The 23,488-nt window shown below is 37.5% G+C and overlaps 1 protein-coding gene across 4 annotated transcripts in view; it reads left to right on the forward strand.

The window, feature by feature from the left end:
* Positions 1–7,708: 7,708 nt before the first annotated feature.
* dock6 (dedicator of cytokinesis 6) overlaps positions 7,709–23,488 on the forward strand; it is a 76,165-nt gene continuing 60,385 nt past the window's right edge. For all 4 annotated transcript variants that reach the window (XM_039685940.2, XM_039685942.2, XM_039685941.2 and 1 more), the window contains exons 1-4: positions 7,709–7,835; positions 14,151–14,238; positions 18,933–19,108; positions 22,210–22,278. In XM_039685940.2, the coding sequence (XP_039541874.2) occupies positions 7,786–7,835; positions 14,151–14,238; positions 18,933–19,108; positions 22,210–22,278 (383 nt within the window). In that variant the 5' untranslated portion in view covers positions 7,709–7,785. The remainder of the gene's footprint in view (positions 7,836–14,150; positions 14,239–18,932; positions 19,109–22,209; positions 22,279–23,488) is intronic.

The following is a 23,488-nucleotide window of genomic DNA, read 5'->3' on the forward strand; positions in this document are numbered from 1 at the left end:
CAGTTTCTGATATTTTAGTGCATGTCTGTGTGAGATAATCGGAGCTGCACACACACACACAACAAACACACACGCACGCACACACACACTTTACAGACCATCAAAAAGGAACAATTTTAACATACTGTAAAAGAAGATCTGTGGGGTATATTTTGAGCTAAAACTTTGCACACACTCTGCACTCAGACTGATCTCATGAAATAGCGTGTGTATGACACGCCCATTCGTATTTCCATTTTTGGCGTGCTATCAAGACGCATAATCGCCTTTCAGCGTGTTTATGAACGCCGTTGACTTAACGTTATATAAATATATGACTTACCTCAACCCCGTCCCTAAACCTAACCGTCACTGGGGTTAATGGCATTTATGACTGTTCCCTTACCATCCTAGGAAAGAAAAAGATATGACTTACCTCAACCCCATACCTAAACCTAACCGTCACTGGGGTTAATGGCATTTATGACTGGAGATTTGACTGCGTGTTCGGACACGCGGAATGACGCGGACGTTAATGGCGTAGACATATACGCATACACGCGGATAGCACAAAATGCGTAGAGATAACACGCCACCTAGTGCGAAAGTGGCATATATGTTTACGCAAAAGTCATGATGTCATGTTGCTGCACTGTAAAAAAATATTGATGGTTTAACTTACAAAAGTAGGTAACCTGGTTGCCTTAAATTTTTAAGTTGATTGAACTGGAAAAAGTGAGTTGTGAAGGAGATTAATTTAATCATCAGAAACTCAAAATAATAAGTTATCTCAACTAAATAAATTATTATAAAGTTGATTTGACAAAAGAAAATAAATCTTGAAAATATTTGTTTACAGTGTGGAGACAAGAAGGGGCATTATACCATCCCTTTAAAGTGTTAGTTCACTAAAAAATTCTGTCATCATTTACTCACCCTCATGTCGTTTCAACCCAGTAAGACTTTCATTAATTTCTGAAACGCAAATGAAGATATTTTCATGAAATTGAGATATTTCTGTCCCTCCATTGACAGTTGAAGCAACTACAACACTGATTTTTCAAAAAGTTCAGAAAGAAAACATAAAACCAATCCATATGAACAGAGCGGTTTAATTAAAATTTTCTGGGGAGACAAATTTTCTTTATATGGACAGAATTATTTAGGCTTTTATTCACATATTAACATTCATCAACTCACCCGTCAGTCGTGGTAAACAGAAGCTCAAGCATGTTCGCTTCACTTGCATGAACCAATGAGGTTGGTTCTTACACATAAATTAAGTGGGGTTGAGCTTATGTTTATGTTTGCTTATGTTTTATATGTGAACAAAAGCCTAAATTCAATCTATTCAATAGATAAACCAATCGAGTCTCTTCAGAAAATTTGGACTCATAAATTGCTCAATTCATAGATTAATTTGAGTTTCTGCAAGTTCATTCTCGTGTTACGCAGCACGTTTGAGCTTCAGCAAAGACCAATGAGATTCATTCTTGTGTGTTACACAATGTTTTAGCTTCAGCAAGAGCCAGTGAGATTCTTTCTTGAGTTACGCAGCACGTTTGAGCTTCTGCAAGAACCAATGACGTTTGTTCTTACACATCAAGTGAGTACTTAGAGCCTAAGTTCATCAAGTAAAGCAATCGAGTCTTCAGAAAATTTGGACTAAATCGCTCGATTCATATAGATTGGTTTTAAAGCGACAAAGTGGTGGTTGTTTGGACTGCCAATGGAGGGACATAAATCTCTTAGATTTCAGTAAAAAAAAAAAACATAAGGCTGAGTAATTGATGATACGCGTTTCATTTTTGGGTGAACTAACCCTTTAAGTATATTATCTAAAAAATATATATCATTTCCATAATAAGTAAACTAAAGTGTGCTAAAGTGTACTTAGTTTTCTCCAGGGTGAAAGTGTAGCAATATTGCCGATCAGGGCCATAAAGATTTCAACCGAGAGGGACCCAAAATAACCCCCACAACACCCTGCACTGGGGCCCTGGATACCCCAGCTATGGCCCTGTCCATGATTTATAAAACAATTTATATTGATGTTCATCAGGGTACACGGCTTTCCCCCGATTTATAGATTTTATAAATCTAAGCCAACATAGGAGAATGCATTAATATGTTTCTAAATATGCAAATTGTTGCTCATTGCGATTTCAAAATAAAAGTTTAAACCCTCGCTCTGAGTTTGGCCAAAATTAAGTAAGGAGCTAATTATGCTGTAAAGTATAACAACAACAATCACCAGGCCATTAGTGTCACTTGCAGACAATTTTAATTTGTAATATACACAAGTTGATTATGTTTATTTCGCAAGATGTAAACAACACTGGTCCAGAAGCACTTCCTGTTTCAGTTTTTTAACACTACATAAAAGCTGGGATAAAATACAACCAACAGAACATATAAATATGAATCAAAAAGTTAAACAAACATCTTTAAGATGTTTTCTTCACATGTGAAAAAAAAGAAAACAGTTACAAACTGAAACAGGACGTGTTTCTGGACCAGTGTTGTTTACATCTTGCGAAATGGTCTATATCAACATGACATCATGACTTTTGCGTAAACATATACGCCACTTTCGAGTCAGGTGGCGTGTTATCTCCACGCATTTTGTGCTATCCGCGTGTATGCGTATATGTCTACGCCATTAACGTCCGCGTCATTCCGCGTGTCTGAACACGCAGTCAAATCTCCAGTCATAAATGCCATTAACCCCAGTGACGGTTAAGTTTAGGGATGGGGTTGAGGTAAGTCATATCTTATTTTTTCCTAGGATGGTAAGGGAACAGTCATAAATGCCATTAACCCCAGTGACGGTTAGGTTTAGGGACGGGGTTGAGGTAAGTCATATATTTATATAACGTTAAGTCAACGGCGTTCATAAACACGCTGAAAGGCGATTATGCGTCTTGATAGCACGCCAAAAATGGAAATACGAATTGGCGTGTCATACACACGCTACTTCATGAGATCAGTCTGTCTATATAGACCATTTTGTGTATGGTGTACATAGACCATCTATAATGGTCTATGTACTTTAACAGTGTTGTTCAATAAAATCATATGATTACTTTTTTGATACTTTTTCTGAACCAATAATTATTGCCTAATTTTTATTATACCTGTATTTTCAGTACTTTTATTAGCTACCAAAATAATCGTTAAAGAAAGCCCTTTGCTATTACAACTCTTAAATTGAAATCTGCCTTATTTTGGACACCATTGAACCTCATTTTATGGACAAAAATAGTAAAATATATATTCTTTTTTTTATATGAGTACATCTCTACATATTGTTGGGTCTATGCAGTCCATGGTGATATCAATACATGTCATAAGGACATTCTTGTTACTTTGGTGGTATAATTTGGTTTTGCATTCACTGTCAGAAAAAAAAAAGGTACGAAAGCTGTCACTGGGGCGGTACCTTTTCAAAAAGGTACACTTTTGTACCAAAAGGGTGCATATTGTAAAATGAAGGTACCAATATGCACCCTTTAGGTACAAAAGTGTACCATGAAGGTACCAATATGCACCTTTTAGGTACAAAAGTGTACCTTTTGAAAAGGTACCGCCCCAGTGACAGCTTTCGTACCTTTTTTTCTGACAGTGTTGGGTCATCACTTGAAATGCAACCGATGTAAATTCTGCTCTGTGCAATGAAACCAGTTGAGTATCACTGCTTCATTGGACACATGCAGGCATTAAATGCAAACATTACGTCCCCTCCCCCCTCCGCAGGCCTCGAAGGAGCGCATGTCATAAAAAGGAGGTTTACAGCTGCAAAAGTCCTAGAGCTAGGCCATAGAAAGCAAGTGGTTAAAGATTTGAAAGGAGCTGGCTGCAAGGGTGGGACGAGGAAGGGGGCGTGCTCTGGGCACGGGCGCGTGGCAGAGAGAGCAGGTGGATGACGGGCAGCTGAAGAGTGGGGAGAGGGGGAGGTGCACGTCCATTTTGGAGGACTCTTGGGGTTCAGAGAGACCCTGGAAAAAAGGCAGCCCCATCTGGAAGCGGGGTGGGGGCTGGGGCGTGAAAGAGATCTAGAGGGTGGTGTCTGACACTCTCTCTTTTGTTCTTCAGTAATGCAGCAGGGATGAGGGGTGCTCTCCTGCCCGTGGGGGGAGGGGCAGCCAAACAATAGTGCTGGTCGAGGAACTGAAAGCCTTCGACGTGGAAAGGGAAAGGGAATAAAAGAAAGACACGACGCAAAACTATTTTTTTTAATTCTCCATCTGGATGTCACATGTTGCATCACCGCCAGCAGACTGCCATAGAGTTCAGTGCACACGCCATGGATGCATGCATGTATGTACTAGGTTTGAATGACAGTCGCAATGCGGTAATTCTCTTAATGTAATTGCTCGGATGATGGTCCATTACATCTCTGAGCCAGTCCACTCCCATCGGTACAGACAGTTCATCCTTCAAAACCAGTGTGTAACACACTCTTCCTAACAAATGACACGAAAATCCCCAGTAAGTCTGCGGCAGAAAAACCCCTAAAGCTTCACAACAGCGATCTATATTTATTCCTTGTGATACCGAGCATCAGCTTTTAGTACTGCACGGTGTCTAAAGCCAAAGTGAGGAGAGAGATTCATTAATCTTCATTAGCATGCTATCAGCCCTGGAGTACAGTCTGCTGTGAGGGGAATAGACTGCACAAAAACACATAAAGCACACTACACCCATGTTTCAACCAATCTGAAAACACGCACACACATGCTACCGGCGTCATTCCTTAGGTCAGTGCTGGCTTGTTGTACCTGCACTAGCAGCTCTCCTTGGTGCTGAATTAATGGGGCATGGTGCTGAGCTGAGCTATAGGGAGGAGGCAGCCAGCACTGTATGGTCATACCTCACTGACCGTGGGGGATGGGGAGAAGGAGAGAGGGATGATGGCTTGGCTCTAAACTGATAAATGTGTCCTTGGGCGAAGGAAAACATCAATAAACGCCTCCTGGTAATCCGCTTTTGCGTGTGGAACTTGATGAACATAGTATTATTTTGAGACGTGTTGCGCTGCTGAAACTATCTCCGTTAAGAAGTGACTGAAAGAAACCTGGCATGCAACGATGACTTTTAGACATATTGTTAAATAGAAGGATACTGAACTCTACTGTATTATCGCAGTGTTTGGTTAATTGTGTGAAAAAAAATTATGAATTCTGGCAATGTGATTTTTTTTTTTTTGGACAATGCTGCATCTAGACAATAAGGTGGAGGGTTGAGTCATTATTTCCTGGCCACCGCCTTTTCGTGCTCCAGCACTTGTGGAGTACATCGCTCTCTGGTGGCCATACAACAATATAACATATCCTGTAGGCACTTCAATGCGTGGGTGATATAAAGATAAGGTAATATAACTTCAGTGATTCATTAAACATGAAACTGGGGAAGAATAATATGAGTAAAGGGGTACATAAATACAAATATTTGAGAGAAAAAAATAAGTAGATGCATGTGCGTATAGGTGTAACTCTTAATCTGTGTGTACATGTGTTATGAACGGAAATAAGAGGATTAGCATATAGGGTGTAGGATTAATTGAAGATATGTACATGAATAAATATGCTGCCTGGCCAAAAATATAGGCAAGTGACTGGATCATTATTGCAGGGATTATTAAGTTTCTATCATGTTTTATGTTTGGCATCAGTTCTTCTAACCCTAATTGATGGAGTGTCTTAAACACTCATGTACTGTAGGAAGACGCATCATGGCCATATTCGAGGATGACAATGATTCATCAGGCTCAGATTGGGAGGAGCATGAAGAATCATATTCACTCATGAATTGGCACATGAGTCTTCACTTAAAGTCTTTGGCATGTGCTGGAGGAGACTTTACAGAGTGCTGGACTCTTGCATTGACGATACAAGACCAAAACCTGATGGAAATACATGTTCTGATGTAATGTGTCTTGTCTTCCTACATGGTTGTTTAAGAAATGAAGCTACACACTCCAACAATTAGTGTTGCCAAACATATAAAATGCTAGAAACATAATAATCACTGCAATAATAGACTCTCGAGCATTTGCCTATATTTAAATCCAAACAGCAACTTATTTTTTTTGGCCGGGCGGTGTAGCTGTGATAAATAGATTTAGATCTACATCACACTAATTGCATTATATGATTAAGTGCACCAGCAGCGTTCTAATGCCTAATGCTGTTTTGTCAGGGATTATATCTCTAGATATAGATTTTAAAAATATTTCAGGGAACAATGACTGTGGAAATCAGTCATTCTTTCTTGCCATAAGATTAGAAAATGTTTTTTTTTCTTTCTGCTGTGCTCAAAAATTACCATGATTGTGTCTAGATTAACATATTTCTAAAAATGTATTTCATGAAATATTGAAATATAGAAATGGAAATGATTATACTTCATATTAATTATGTTAGAATAAACCACACTCCCTGCTGAAATAAAAATGTTCAACTATACAGATATTATGATTCAACTAACTGATAAAATTGATAAATTATGAGATTTGTGCGATAGCTTAGAGCTCATTTATGAAACTAGATGATTATACAACTAATTTTCAAGTTGCAATTGTGTATAAAGCCTAACAATGGCGGTAAATTATGTATTTAGGTATGGGAGTGGAATATTTTGAGTGAGATATTTGGTTCTTGGGCTTGTTTTTGGCTATATTTGATGGACAGACCTGGCAACGCTGTCGTGTAGTGTATTTTTGGCCCCATTCCATTCGGATTTAGTGATTGAAAACATGCCATCAAATAATAGAAGGCAACAAATTGCCAGTAGAGGCTCACAGGGACCATTAGTTTGCATTAAAACCAATACCATTCCCATTAACAATTAAAGCCATTAGAAATTCTATGTGGGTTTCAATAGTTTGTTTTCAGAAGACAGTATGGTTGTGTGTAAATTTTATATTTGGTTTTATACAACAGTTCTTTAACTAAGTAATTCATCGAGGAACTTACGTTTCAGACAAACAGGTAGGCCTAGTTATGTCGTGTAGTTCACTTCATTCACAGTGAGACGAAGCCAAAACATCAAGCTTTGCTTCTTAGAAAGCTACACACAAACTGAAAAAGCCGGTATGGATTAACGTGTATGAGAGTGGAGCGGATCGACAGAGATTTCCCTTCCCACTTAACGCGTTTATTATTCAGTCCGCCTCAGCTCTGCTCCGGGTTTTACATTTCCCCATGAAAGAAATATTAACCTTTGACCAAAACAAGTAACGGCTGGATTCTAACGGTTAAGGAAACTCAAACTGGCCGATCCCCTCGGGCAAAATCACAACAACCAACTGCTGTAGTAGAATATAGATATTGAATTATATATTATATTATATCGTCTGGCGTTAAATAATAAACTATAGCCTACTAGGATAAACATAATTGATAAACACATTAAAACTAGGATAAACATATATATATATATATATAATCTTTAATATGCTGTGTTTGTCGTTATTAAAATTAAAAGCCTTATAATAACACGTATGATAACATATTGGCTTGTGGTGTCCTTGGTAATCTGCAAAGTTAGCATTATTACTTTTTAAGTAGGAATTCATTTGCATTATCTATTCTAGAAATGATAAACATCGCAGATCCCCAAAGATAAAGACAGGTGCGTCATGGTAAACCGGTCTGGTGAGCTCGTCAACGGCGCCGCTCGCCCCCAGACCGCGAGGAGGCGCTATTATGCGCCAAAGTGACACAAGGAAGCCAGTGACTCCACTCCACAATAATATTACCAAAGTACAGGGAAACTGGAAGGAGCTCTCCCTGTTTGTATGGGATGGCAAGCCTAACCAGCGAACGGAGGGCTTTTGCGCACAAGATTAACAGGTAGGGGAACTTCAGCCACTGTTGAACAGTAAAGTTGGATGTGTAGTTGTGCACTAAGTTAGTTATCCCGCGCATCGGGATCCACACGAACGGAGAGATAAAGAGATCCGCCACGAGTTAACGTTACACTGGGATGAACCTTTTGTTTAGTTCAACTCGCCGCACTTCGCAACAGTTTGACACTGCAACTAACTTAGGTTTTACTCTTTTAACGGATAAAGTACTTTCCAATGAATACACGGGGATTTCTTTGTGGAATTATTAGACTCCGTGGGGATGAAAATACGATGCATTAAACACCATGAACTGTAACGTGATGACTAGTGAAATCGGAACTACTCTTTTTATCTATACAAACAGATATATCACCTGGCGTTTCGGGAATCCGCTTAAGGCTGTTCCTTTTAAAACTTTAAAGTCAACTCGTGTAATGTACACCTCGGAAAGTTGAATGAAAGTTTTTTGTTTTTTTTCTGTGAATTTAAGTTATTGTAACAGTTTTGGGAAACTGCAAAGCAAAAATGTATCATTTAGTTCATTATAAGACACACACAAGGGACGCAACAATAAAGTAACATTGTTTTTTTGTAATAAGAAGTGGATTATAATGCTAAAATAATTTTAGAATTTACTTGTTACATGTAAAACTATAGTGGAAATTTGTCTGTCAATAGCCTAATATATTAATTAATGTAATATTACATACATTGTATGGCTATTACTGTATAATACTTTGTAAATCAATCAAAAATAGTGTTCTGTGTTTTCCTTCTGGTCACAGATGGTACCACTGACATGTTTTATGATCATAATTATATGAGACTAGGCTTAGGTCTATTGCAGTATATTAATATTTGACCTTCCTAACATATTAATTATGGTAGTTCTACTATCTGTATTATGAGATGTTTTATGGTGCTTTGACACATACATAATCTGTTAGAAGGGCAAACCGAAATTAAAAGGCTAAAAGTATAGCCTAAACATAAAAGTGTGTATATAGATTGCGATTAATCGATTTGACAACAGTAGTTTTTGCCTGCTCATCGAGAGTTGATGGGAATCGACTTAGTTTTTCCTGAGGAAGGATTACAACAATTTTCTCGCTGGGTTCATAAAAACAAGGGAGAGAAACAACAGTCTGTGATGGATGTATTCAGGTGTTAGTTGTTTGTTTATTTGTTGAGAGTGGCGTTCATTCATTGACGTAGACCAGACGTGGGACCTAAGTGAAATATTGCGATGCGGATGGAAGTAGACGAGCCTGCAGAGTGTCTTCAGGAGTGTTCCCTTACAAAAGCACTTTACTGAGATGGTAATACGCGGGTCTTTCGATATTGATTCATATGGTGCACAACCTCTCTCACCCTTGCATTAGATGCCAGTTCTGCCCAAAAGGCATGAAACCTGTGCATAGGCTTATGTTTCTTCTAGTTGTTCTGTCTTCATCTCTGTGAGAGGGGACTCATTGTTTCCCTGCAGGATGTAGGAAAGGGTGGTGTGCTTCATTCCGCCCATTGCTTTGAGAGCAGACTAGTTTTCCTCTTTCCCTCTGAAGCAGGAAATAGGAAGCCACGGTGCGATGCTCTGATTTTTGTCCTTAAGAAGTGTGCAACGCCTAAAGGTTATGCATTAGCATGCACTTCTGAACGCACTTATTTCTCATTGCAGTGCGCTGTAAAACAAACAACATGTTATTATTACTACTTTCATAGGCTACTTGTACAGTAGGCTTAGAGTTTGTCTTAAAGGGATAGTTCACTTTAATTTTTGATATGTTTTAGCTTACCTCAAGGGCATCCAAGATGTAGGTGTCTTTGTTTCCACAGTATTTTCAATTTTGATATTTTTAGGTCAAACCGTTCTTGTCTGTCAGTCATATAATGGAGGTCTATGGTCACCACCTCAAAGAGCATGCACAGAGAAGTCCAGATTAAACATGATTTAATGACTCATAAATGTACACATTGATGGCCTAAGACACGAAACGAGCGGTTTGTGTGAGAAAACGAACAGTATTATACAGGTAAGCTAAAACATATCAAAAATTAGTTGAGCTATCCACTCTTTTCCTTCACAGTCACAGCTTTATAATTTCAGGAAATGGATAGTCAGTGAAGTGACCTGACCCCTGGGAGGAGGCCACATCCGTTCTTAGTTTGCACCACATCAGGGTTGGTTGAATGACAGGGCCTGATGCTGTACTCGGCAGGGTATTGTTAGCAGTGCAAAGTCTGGGAACTAAGGTTGGAGAATGAGAAAGTGTTTGCTCATGCAGTACACACCATCACATTGTGGTTATTGAACCACAGTTATTACACTGTTCCTATTACAGTTACTGAAATGAATCCACACTGAACTGATTTCAAGTAAATAATGACTATTTACTATTCATACTTTGCAGTCACGTGACCACCATGGATAGCTGGCCTGGCGGGCAGAGATGTATAAAGTACTAGAAACCTGGACTTGAGTAAAAGTACAAGTGCTCTATCAAAAAAGTGACTGCTCTTTAAGCACCACACTTAAGTAGAAGTACTAAAGCATTCAACATTTTTTGTACTTAAGTATTGCAAGTAGTTTATTTTAAAATTCACTACTTAAGTACCAAAAGTAAAAGTACAAGTATTGTGTCATTTAATTATTAAAGAAAGCAGTAAAAAGAATTAGCAATCAAGTAAGGCGCTTTGGTCGGGATACAAATTTGCTTTGGCGGCCGCCAAAAAAATGTCATTGCAGGACAACCCCTGCATTAGTTGTCAATGTGTGTGTCGATCAATACCATTACCCTATAAAACTGGCGTGCGATTTAGGCAGCATGAAAGCCAACTTGCAACGAATGATTCGTAAAATTTTTGTAATTGTAACGAGTAACTAGCAGAACATTAATAAAATGTTGAAGTAAAAGTATTAAATTCATCGAAAATATCTACTGAAGTAAAAGTAGAAGTATGAGAAAAAACAATACTCTAGTAGAGTACAGATACAGCATTTTAGTACTTAAGTTAAGTACAGTACTTAAGTAGTTCTACTTCGTTACTATACATCTCTGCTGGCGGACAACAATCCTGTTAGCAATCGGTTAGGCTGTAATTTAGTATAGTAGCAAGTGTGTGCATGCAAAGTAACTGAGTAATAAGTAGACGCGGTATTTAAACAAATCATGTACAGATGAACGTGTTCTCACCATCTACTGGCGAACGTGTAAGCACATTTATGTTAAAGGAGTAGTTCACTTTTGAAAACTTTTGCTGATAATTTTCTCACCCTCATGTCATCCAAGATGTCCATGTCTTTCTTTCCTCAGTCGAAAAGAAATTAAGGTTTTTGATGAAATCAGTCCAGGATTTTTCTCCATATAATGGACTTCAATGGGGACCAAACGGTTCAAGGTCAAAAAGACAGTTTTAGTACAAACTGTTCAAAGGGCTTTAAGCGATTTCAGACGATGAATAAGGGTCTTATCAAGAGAAACGATCGCTAATTTAAAAAATAAATAACAAAGTTTAAGTTTTATAAGCTCAAATGGTCGCCTTGCTCTGTTCTGTGTGACTCTCCTGTTCGAACTCGTTCATCAAAATGAACGAATCTTTTTCTGAGTCAATTCGTGCGTTTCGTTCATTTTGATGAACGAGTTCGAACAGGAGAGTCACGAACGCGCATCACAGAACAGAGCAAAGCGAGCATTTGAGCTTATAAAACTTAAACTTTCTTATTTATTTATTAAATGAGTGATCATTTCGCTTGATAAGACTCTTATTTATCACCTGGAATCGTTTAAAGCCCTTTGAACAGTTTGCACTGAAACTTTCAAGGTCTTTTGGACCTTGAACCGTTTGGTTCCCATTGAAGTCCATTATATAGAGAAAAATCCTGGAATGTTTTTATCAAAAACCTTTATTTCTTAAATAAATTATCAGCAAAAGCTTTTTTCAAAAGTGAACTACTCCTTTAACCTGTTAACTGTCACCCCCCCTTTTTTGAATAGACATGAAAATGCACATTTCGAACTTAAATGGTTGTAATTCAAGAATGCTTTGGAATATAGACATATGATTGGTCTTGTTTTAAAGAAGACATTTGGCAGATTTTTGTAGAAGTGAAATAAATTAAGAAAGTGAAACAGAAAAAAAGTTATAGAGGTTTGAGTTTATGGAAATGTACAATGCAAAAATATTAATTATTCATATTTTACATAAAATATATATTTTCAAAACCTGGGCTACTCTAAAACTGCAGAAAAATCAAAGCCAAAAATCTGAACAAGTTGTGTTTCAAATTTTAGGTTGATATATCAAAAAATGAGCTTTCAGTAAGATTTTGTTTGAGCGCAGTACCAAACTTTTTCACTAGGGCACAATCAGACTCCATTACTGCCCATATAAGGGCGCCTGCATTTCCATTCGTGTTTTGAGTGATATGAACCATTATTTTCACAATTTTCATACAATTTCTGAAGTAGAGATCCTATTCAGAAGTAGCATGGGAAGTTTGGCAGATTTTGATATGAATTGAACCTCTAAGAAACGCATACAAAGAACACGCATGTAAGTCATAGCTAGCTGCCACGTCACAAATGGTGAATTTATTATTTTTTTCTTGATATTTCAAACTTTTCAGACCTTTTTTTCCCAAAATAATTGAATGGATTCTATCTTTTGAACTTTTGGCATGAAAACAAACTGAGGTATCTACCATTTTTTCATGATTTTTCATGTTTACTGCTATTTTGAAATAAAGGTCTGAACACGCCTTATAAGTATGAAAATATTATTGTTTTATATTGATAAATTATGGCTCCTCTGTAATATATTTTGAAAATCAGTCACCAAATATGGAAACTAGAGATTGTAAGCTTTCAAATGATATATAGTTTGTCAATATTATTTAAGGTATTTACTAAGATATTATTGTTTTAAAAATATAGTGGCAAACGTCCCACCTGTGGGACGGTGACAGTTAAGTGGTTAAGATTACACAAGAAAACACCATCTTTTGAATATCAACATTGGCGACGTCCTGGCACGATCCTTGATTAGTTTACTGGGTTTCGTTGCTAGAGAACGACGTTATTGCCTGCCAGCCAGTACTTGTGATGTCACGTGCAAAGTTTGAATTGGTAAATGAATTGGAAAAAGTATGTTTTTTCTTCTGTTTATTTATTTCTGCACATCAGCTTATAAATGAAAATATAAATGCTGACTTCAGTAACTTCCGTGTTTACTTCTGTTTGACCGTGTCCGTGTGCCATCTTTGTTGTTGTTTTGCACATACGGGCATACAGGATCGTAGGTTTATTTTGTGTTTTCTTTTTTCTGGCCGATGAATTGCACTCAAAATATTGTGTAGCATGAAAAACAGTGCGCCAAAAGAGTATGTCAAAATTATTCAGGGGGAAAAAAGTAGTCAAAAAGCATCCAGGTGACCTACTACTGTACTTACTATCTGTGGCACGATTCAGAAGTGTGCATCATTTTGCTATCCCATGAGGCCATGGGAGAGGATTTAAAAATGGGAGTGAAGCGACACACACAACTGACACTGTCTCTCATGACGGATTTACTGTCTAGATAACATTCATACTACATAGAGCACACTTTCTTACTTATTCAAAAGAAGCTACTCAGAGAGACAAGACTTCATGATTTTTTAAATTTATTTTTAATTTTTGAAGAGTGAAAGCCAGCTTTAATGTGGAATATCACCAGCTACTATGTCTGGTACTGTATTATATTATCATGTGTGGTCTTAACGTAATATCAATATTTCATTTTTGTCATCAATACCGGTTATATTGTAACACTCCTACATGGCACGCATACTAAAATTTGCTTTAAATCCTTAACTCTTGAGCTATAGTTATAAGGATAGGCTTCTTGCCCTAGCAAGCCTCACTAATGATGGGGCGTGTGTGTTTTGAAGGGAACTGGAGCATCTGCAGCTGTGTGTGCGCGTGTTTGTCTGTGAGAGCGAGGCAGTTTGAGTTTGTTAGAGAGCAGCTGCAGGCTATCTCTGAGAGGATGAGGGGTTACTGGGTTATTGTTGGGCATTAAAGCCTCTCATTTGCTTTTAGTTCTCACATTGGCAGAGCTGGGGCGTCCCGCCTGCTCTCTGCCAGCGGCTCAGCATCTCTTCAAACGCTCTGAGTTTGACCGTCGCCATCTAAGCAGCTGCCGGCCGCAGTAATAGTTTCTGATATCAACTTGTCTCGCTGCCTCAGTGTGTCTGTTTCACTGTGATTTCCTTGATGAATTTGCCATTGCATATGAGCTCATGTAATAAATGTGCCTTTGTCTTGTTTTGTGTCTCCCACAGGACAGTAGCGTCTGAGGTCAGGAAGCAGGTTTCCCGGGAATATGGCTCACCACAGCTGTCCAAAAAACGTGCTGGAGCTCATCAACCGGTTAGTGTGTATTTGTGTGTATGTATTTCTGCTTGTCTGTGCATAGTCCTGTGGGCTCCTGCCAGGTCTTGAGTAAGACTGAGGGCGTAATTTAATAGAATATTTGCTTTGAAAACAAACCTGGAGCGCAAGTCTTTATTGTGAAATTGGGTACTCTTGTTCTTCTGGAATTCAGCAAGATTAAGTTTAATGCATCAATATTTACAATGTCACATGCGTTTGCATTGGTGAGGAAGCTCTTAATCAGGAAGTTATTGAATAACAAATCCCTCCCTCAGATATCAGACCAATTATTACCGATATATTTGAAATAAGTGGCAAGAAGAGTGGAATATGTGCAAGAATAATAAGCTGTATTAAACTCATCTGGAAATTACAAACAGACTTTTTATTCATTTTAAAACTTGACTTGATCAAGTAGTCTACACCAGATGCTGCATGGGTCACTCAAGTTTAACCCTTGCTTTTTTGCTTAAAGGTGAAGAAGACCAAACTTTATGTATGTTTTGTAAGATTTCCTTATCTGTCAAGCATATTTAGATTGTCCTGGACTTAAAAGCAGAATGCTTTTTTATGAACTTACTTCATTGAAGGACATATTTAATGAGATTATGCCTGAAAAGGTTTTGGATTTTTGTCATATGCTAATTTTTGAAATATATGTGACTTGTTGTTTATTTATTTTTTATTTTTTTATTGTATTTATATGACTTTTTTTTTTTGTAATTGAATTTTTGCCATGGAAATAGCTTTGATTGCTGACATGGCAGTAAATAAAAAATAATCTGAATCTGCATTGGTGAGGTTTCACTTTACGTATTAAATGCTAGGAGTCAGTTAGATTTTTGTAAAGACATAGACGAAAAGAAAGGTAAAGTCATTTATAATGATACAAAAGATTTTAATTCCAAAGGAATTATTTACATTTTAAAATATATTAAAATATAAGTTATTTTAAATTATAATATATATATATACAAAAAGAAAGGTAAAGTCATTTATAATGTTACAAAAGATTTCAATTCCAAAGGAATTATTTACATTTTAAAATATATTAAAATATAAGTTATTATATATATATATATATATATATATATATATATATATATATAATATTAATATTGTAGACTGTGGTCAAATCAATACAGCCTTGAGAGAAAAGCTCAAAAAGAGAAATCTTTCAAAATCAAAATCTTACTAAATCCAAAGTTTTGAAAGGTAGTGTATGTAAAAAAAAAAAATCAAACCAAGTGGCATCTATCGCACAGCACAAGTACACTTTCAAATAAAAACATGTCACAAAAACCAGATAAAACAATACATATACTGTACAAAATGAGAGAAAAAATTAAAAAAAAATAATAATAATTTGGTATTGGGAAATCGCCATACCAAATGAATACTATAATACGAAATGCCAAATATTAAACTATATTAAATATATTCACTTAGTTATCGACAAAGTTCTCTCTATATAAACCGCAATGCCTCAGTAGAGCTGCTTGATTAATCGTTAAATCATTATTTTAAGAGATTTTTTGAAAAATGAACGAAGTGAGGTCTTTATGAGTGAGTCATTGAATTATTCACTCAAACAGATTTAATTGAATATATTTTTAAATTAGATGGCAGCAATTAATATTGTGTCAGAACCTCGATGACAAACGATTTGTTATTCTCTTTAGTTGTCTTCAGTATTGAAAACAATTATGATTCTCAATTTATCCAGAATCAATAAGTCACTGCCCATGCTTTTGTAAGCAGCCTTTTTAAAGTAAAAAAAAAATGCATCTTCAAAGTTATTTCTGAGTAAAGGGTTTGCATAATTTGTTTGTAGATGGCACGCGGTTTCAATGTTTGTTATCTAATGCAGTGCAGTTCAGGTTTTTTTTAAGAGTGACCTAATGCTAAACTTATTTTTGCCACCTTTGTATACAGTATACGTGATTGTAGAAGGGAATGTAAAGGGGAAGTTAAGTTGGCCACAAGCCACAAATCACTTCCTCTTGTTTTCCCCTAGCACAAGGTTATTTTGAAGTTTCTTCTGTACTTTTTTTAGTGCATTGTTGGTAATTCTGAAACTGGACCCAGTGTCTCATTATTTAGTCAAACCTCCATTTAAAAAATAAATAGATCCACTGTTACAACAGCAAGTAGATTACTGCACTAAAGCTATTTAAATGGGTCATATTACACAGAATACAATGTTTGGAGATATAAAGTTCATTGTACTATGAAACTCATAACTTCTGCCCTGAAAAAAGACCATTTATTGAAAGTAAGCTGCAAAAACTTCCCCAAATTTTTGATATTAGATTAATACTTTAAAAAAAGTTTGCCAGTTTATTTTTTGAGTCTGCGAGATGGATGAGAGAGAGAAACAAACTAAATCTTAACTGTAAGTGAACATCAAATAAAAAATTTTAAAAAACTGGGCCCGTATGTTTTTTTTTTATTGAAAGAAATGAGAACTTCTATTGAGAAATGATGCATTAAATTAGATTTGTATGTGAAATACTGTTCTTTTGAACTTTCTATTCATCAAAGAATACTGAAAAAAAAGTGCCATGGTTTCCTCAAAAAAATATTAAGCAGCAACTGATTTCAACAGTGGTAATAAGAAACATTTCTTGAATAGAAATTTAGAAGGACCATGTGACTGTAGCTTGACATTACAGAAATAAATTACATTTTAAAATGTATTGCAATAGGACACAGCTATTTTAAATTGTAATCATAATTTCTTAATTGAACTGTTTTTATTGTTTAGTTTTTGATTGATAGATGCAGCCTTGATGAACATAACTGTATTTATGATGAACATAAATACAGTTGCCTCATAAAATACAGTTGCCTCATAAATCTGGACAGTTAAGCAATGCTAGTACACTCTCAGAAAAAAGGTACAAAAGCTGTCACTGGGGCTGTACCTTTTCAAAAGGTAAACTTTTGTCCATTGTAGGTGCTAATATTTACCTTTTAAGTGTTAATATGTACATTTTAGGTGCTAATATGTACTTTGTAGGTGGTAATATGTACATTTTAGGTACTAATATGTACATTTTAGGTGTTAATATGTACATTTTAGGTACCAAATATGTACATTTTAAGTGTTCATATGTACATTTCATGAGCTAATATGTACCACTAAGGTACCAAAATGCAGCCTTTGGGTACAAAAGTGTACCTTTTGAAAAGGTACAGCCCCAGTGACAGCTTTTGTACCTTTTTTTCTGAGAGTGTATGTGAATGAATTAGGGCTGAACGATTTTGGAAAATAATCTAATTGCGATTTTTTTAACCAATATTGCGATTGCGATTTAAAAAAAAAGTCATTTGCCTTCTGTATTAGTCGACAAAGACAAGCAATAAATCATTGTACAGTAAGGATGGGAATCTTTAGATAGCTCATGATCCGATCTACTTTTTTTCTTATTAATTAATCTTAATAACTCTTAAAACATGTATTTAATTACATGTGTAAAAACACATACTTTAAAAAATAAATATAAAAAAAAAATTTAATTAAACCAATTACATGTTAAGAATTTTACATAGGCTATATAAAATAATATAGCTTCAAAATATAAAAGCTAGTAAATAAAGAGAAACAAAAAACATTACAAGCAATAAACAAAGAGTGGTCTCAGTATTTAAAAGTAGGCTGTCTGAATGTTTTTCATTCAAGAGCTTCCCCTCAGTTTAGATACGATAAGCTGCTTTCACACTAATGCATATATCGCTTTTGAAATTGTAAATGTGGTTTGTCCTGTTGGTTTAAGATATAACTGACCGTGTTTACATCAATTTCGCGTCATAAAAGCATTTTGACATGCAAGTACATTTACCAATGAGTCGCTCACGGCCGCATGCACGAGCGCTCTTCACAAAGCACGCGTTAGTATTTGAAAATGAAAGCAGCCTTCTCAGTGATTTTCATGGTGTTAATATAAGCCAACTGCATTCCAAAATACAAAAATAATGCCTCTGTGAAGCATTTGTAAAGAAAATACCGGCGGGAGAGAACGCGCACTGCAAGAGTAACTTTATAACATCAAGCAAAGCGGCAAAACCTGTTCAATGAAGCCCGCGAATGTCCTTGTAATTTGGTTCAACCCCGAACTTTATGAAATAATGTTACTATGTTTTGGAAGGTTCGAGCGGTGTGTGTGTGTGTGTGTGTGTGTGTGTGAGTGTGTGAGAGAGAGAGAGAGAGAGAGCGAGAGAGCGAGAGAGAGAGAGAGAGAGAGAGAGAGAGAGAGAGAGAGAGAGAGAGAGAGAATAGAAGCAAGCAGATTCAGAACACGGTTTGTTTCTGAAGCACGCGTAGCGTCATCACGCATCTGTGTTTAAAAACTAAGCTCATACTCGATTCAAAGAATTTCAGGATTGTTGAGGAGAGGAGAGAATAAATAACACAATAAACTGTTCTTTTCTGAACGCCAGACCGCGTAGCGTGGCAAGTTGATGCTTTATCTTCCAGACTGCTTTGCTTTTCTCTCGCATGTCAAGTGACCAATGGCGTTTCATCATATCGCGATTTTATCGCAAATGCAATTAATCGTTCAGCCCTAGAATGAATGTAGCTGGAGTGTTCAGAATGAATCCAGTCCAGGTGTTTTTTTTTTGGTTTTTTTTTGTTGATATTTTGATTTTGATTTAGTTGGATCTTGTCAAACATATTCTTTGTCTAGGTGCCTCTGACGGAGGCGGTGGAGCCCGTGGACTATGAGGAGTACGTCAGCAGCCATCCGCCCGGAGCAGAGGCCGGACCCCTCAGACAGCTCCTGGAGTTCCCCAGCGATGACCTGGAGCTGCTCCTGCAAGAGAGAGAGTGTGCTACCATAGAGCCGCCGGTCCCTGAGGAGGAGTGAGTCGCCCTTCACACACACACACACGGCTCACTATAATGAACCTTGCCCTTCCTCACGCCCCCAATGCTAATCAGGTAATCTCATCATCTTGGGTAAGCCATGCTGTGAATGCACTAATACCCCTTGTTTCCACCGACACCGTTCCCAGCCTTTGACCGTTCGGTGCGTTTCCACTGCAGATCGGTTCAACACCGCTCCGACCCTAAAAACTAGCTGGTCTTGAATGGAGCGAGGGATGGAGAAAGGCTGTCGCTGTCAATGGCAGTCTTGTTGAGGAATGTAATAATGTTGCACCATTGCTCTTTATATCTAAATATACAAGCCTGTGCAAAAGTGAGAGCGAGTGAACGGTTTTAGTTTCAGTTTATCTCCAAAGAGGACACATGGGAGTACCAGGAGTTTATTCGAGCTGCCGGTTTGCTTGAATCACTCCCGGGACTGTGAGCAGCAAAACAGAAGAGCTGCCGTGCCTGCACAAACACCGGGACGTGCGCTGTTTGATTTTAGTCTGTTTATAGTCGGGTAAGCGACGCGTTGTATCGTCATGTCAACGTTCGTTCCTCAACACACTGCTGGCTTTGCCTTGCCGAGAACAGGCTGTGGCTCCAGAACGTGAACCATTGTGGTTTAAAGGGGTGTCAGCAGTGGTTAAATTGGGCCGGGGCTCTCATAAGCCTGCTCGTTTGTGTCCTGATGTGCCTTTGCAGTCAGTTTGTCAGTTGCCTAGTGGAAATTATCATTATTATGTAATAAATGTATTTTTATTACATAAAATTTGATGAAAATGATGCTTTTGAAAACACATTGCTGACATTAAATATTTTTGAAATGTCATGTCTATTTTGTCTCGGCGGAGCTGAGATGAGAACAATCGGAACACGGCCGTATTCTTGTTCAGCTGCTTAAAGGATGTCATTCATGTCATTCTTTCTTTAGTCGAAAAGAAATTAAGGTTTTTAATGAAAACATTCCAGGATTTTTCTCCATATAATGGACTTCATTGGGCACCAAACGGTCCAAGGCCCAAAAGACGGTTTCAGTGCAGCTTTAAACGACACCAGGTGATGAATACGGGTCTTATCAAGCGAAACAATCGCTCATTTAAAAAAAAAAAAATAACAAAGTTTAAGTTTTATAAGCTCAAATGGTCGCCTTGTCTGTTCTGTGATGCGCGTTCGTGACTCTCCTGTTCGAACTCGTTCATCAAAATGAACAAATCTTTTCCAGAGTCAACTCGTTCATTTCGTTCGTTGAATGAACCATTTGAGCTTATAAAACTTAAAGGATTAGTTCACTTTTGAAAAAACTTTTGCTGATAATTTACTCACCCTCATGTCATCCAAGATGTCCATGTCTTTCTTTTCTCAGTCGAAAAGAAATTTAGGTTTTTGATGAAAACATTCCAGGATTTTTCTCCATATAATGGACTTCAATGGGAACCGGATGGTTCAGGTCCAAAAGACAGTTAATAACAGTTTCAGATGCAGCTTCAAATGTCTTTCAACGACACCAGATGATGAATAAGGGTCTTATCATGCGAAACGATCGGTTATTTCAAAGCTTATTCCAAAAATGTAACTTTTCTAAGGACAAATGCTAGCCTTTCTCCATTCTGTGAGGCGCGTTTGCAACGTCACGTAGTACGTAATTACGTTCAAAAGGTCACGGGCGACGTAGCCAGAAGTACAGAGTCGGAGTGTTTACAAGTTGACCGCATAGGTTGAACGTGAAAACTAACTCAAACGCCGTTTACAAAAAAGGAATTAAAAGGTAAAACGACGATGTCGGACGATTTTGATTCTGTACTTCCGGCTACGTCGCCCGTGACCTTTTGAACGTAATTACGTATTACGTGACGTTACAAACGCGCCTCACAGAATAGAGCTAGGCCAGCATTTGTCCTTAGAAAAGTTACATTTTTGGAATAAGTTTTGAAATAAGCGATCGTTTCGCATGATAAGACCCTTATTCATCATCTGGTGTCGTTGAAAGACATTTGAAGCTGCATCTGAAACTGTTATTAACTGTCTTTTGGACCTGAACCATCCGGTTCCCATTGAAGTCCATTATATGGAGAAAAATCCTGGAATGTTTTCATCAAAAACCTAAATTTCTTTTCGACTGAGGAAAGAAAGACATGGACATCTTGGATGACATGAGGGTGAGTAAATTATCAGCAAAAGTTTTTTCAAAAGTGAACTAATCCTTTAAACTTTGTTTTTTTTTTAAAATAAGCGATCATTTCGCTTGATAAGAGACCCTTGTTCATCGTCTGAAATCGTTTAAAGCCCTTTGAACGGTTTGCACCATTGAACCATTTGGTTCCCATTGAAGTCCATTATATGGAGAAAAATCCTGGAATGTTTTCATCAAAAACCTTAATTTCTTTTCGACTGAAGAAAGAAAGAGGACATCTTGGATGACATGGGGGTGAGTGAATTATCAGCAAAAGTTTTTTTTAAAAGTGAACTGCTCCTTTAAACTCTTTGTCAGTCGACCATGATCGCGCACAGCTCGCGCATGCGCATCGAGATGACACTGATAAATGTACGCAGCAGTATATAATGAATGTTCCCGGGAGATCCGGAGTTGCGCGGGATGTGGAAGCACGCAAAACTTCCAGAAATGTACAAAAAGTGCTCTGGCCTTGAATGACAAGGTAAAGAAATTAAGACTAGATCAAAATGAAATAACCAAGACTAGGTTGACCATGTGTTTTTTCTCAGGAGAGCTTTTTACTCCACACACCGGATTATCAGCAAACTGCCAAGAGAACTGCCAGCTGGCTACTCAAAATAAACTAGCAATCTATTCAGTTCGCATAATGTGTGAGTTACAGAAATATAAGACTTGTTGATACTACAACAATGCAAAGTATATGCTCTTAACATTTTCACACATCATGTAAGACTCAGTTTCTCCATTTCTTTGCACAAAACTCTCCAGAAAGTGCCGTTTAATGGTTTATTTTTTTATATAAGTAGGGACCCCCTAGGGAGAGACGACCCCCCCCACATAATAAATCTCAATTGAACCCCTGGGTGTGAGGGTATCTGGGGGTTTGACCTGTATCTCTTTTTGCACTCCCTCTTGATAGCTCTCTGGACCCCAGAGTGAGGGATGCCTTGGGGGTCTACACCGACGACTGGCTCATCATCCAGAGGAAGTGAGTATTCTTCTTCACACATGAGAATGAGATTGAAAGTATACACAGGACCAGGGCCTGAAGTTAATTTTTTCGGACACCGGCCACTGTGGCAGGTGGATTTAAAAATTCACCCGCCACAGAGACTTTTTACCAGCCATTTTTTTTGCCTCATAAACGTAAAAAAAAAAAAAAAACAAACCCGGGAATTTCACAATATTGTTCTTTAACTTGTAAGAACACACATTTTAGTGCTGTCAAGTAATAATAACTCTAATAACATGCATAAAAAAAAATATTTTTATTCATTGATTTTGACAGACACACACACACACACACAACATAGTATATACTCAACAGATAGACCTACCGCAGCTCGTAAACAAATCACACGCGGCTGTGTTGATGGCGGATTTAGTCACGTACAGGTCTTACTCTTAACAGCTTTTAGTTACAGCGTTCAGGAACGGTTAAATATGAACTAAATTAATAATGTTATTACTGATAAAATTACCGGGTACCGGACATTTTCTCACCGGTTCCCAACTCCCAACATGCACAGTTGCACACGCACACACATCTGTGCAACTGTCATTGTACTGTTACCTACAACAGCGACGCATTACATTATCTCATCCCATCTCATCAACAGTTTAATACTCGCACACGTAGTCAGAAAAAGAGCCTCATCTTCTTTCTGATCGCATGAATGTTACGAAACAACAGTCGCTGTCATAAATCAGCCGCTCACGAACCTTGCCATTGCCGCCGATTGTTCACTTTGTATTAAAATGTCTTCTTTACTTTTATTTTTCTCATCCTCATCTTTTTGTTGGCTGTTTGTTTTGTTTCAGCTGGCCTCTTTACCCCAGTAATGTGCCGCCACATTTTAGCTAAAGTCCACCGCAATAGCGGACTTCGTTGAAATGTAAAAATCCTAATGAATCACTCAATTCTCATTGGCTACCCGCCAATGTGGCAGGTAGATTGACAGTGTTACCCGCCAATAGCAAAATTCACCCGCATTTGGCAGGTGGTCGGGTGTTAATTTCAGGCCCTGCACAGGACCTGTCAAAAGTTTGGATACACCAGCTTTTTCAGAAGTATAGTGACCAAAAAACGTTCAACAAATCTACATTTTCAATCAACCACTTGTAGTGCATGCTGGGATGCTTTTTAATCACTATTGAAGGAATTTCTGTGTACTCTACTGTAAAAAAAACCCCAAAAC

This window comes from Pimephales promelas, chromosome 3, assembly GCF_988280905.1.
Source record: "Pimephales promelas chromosome 3, fPimPro1.hap1.1, whole genome shotgun sequence".
Classification (NCBI taxonomy): Eukaryota; Metazoa; Chordata; class Actinopteri; order Cypriniformes; family Leuciscidae; genus Pimephales; species Pimephales promelas.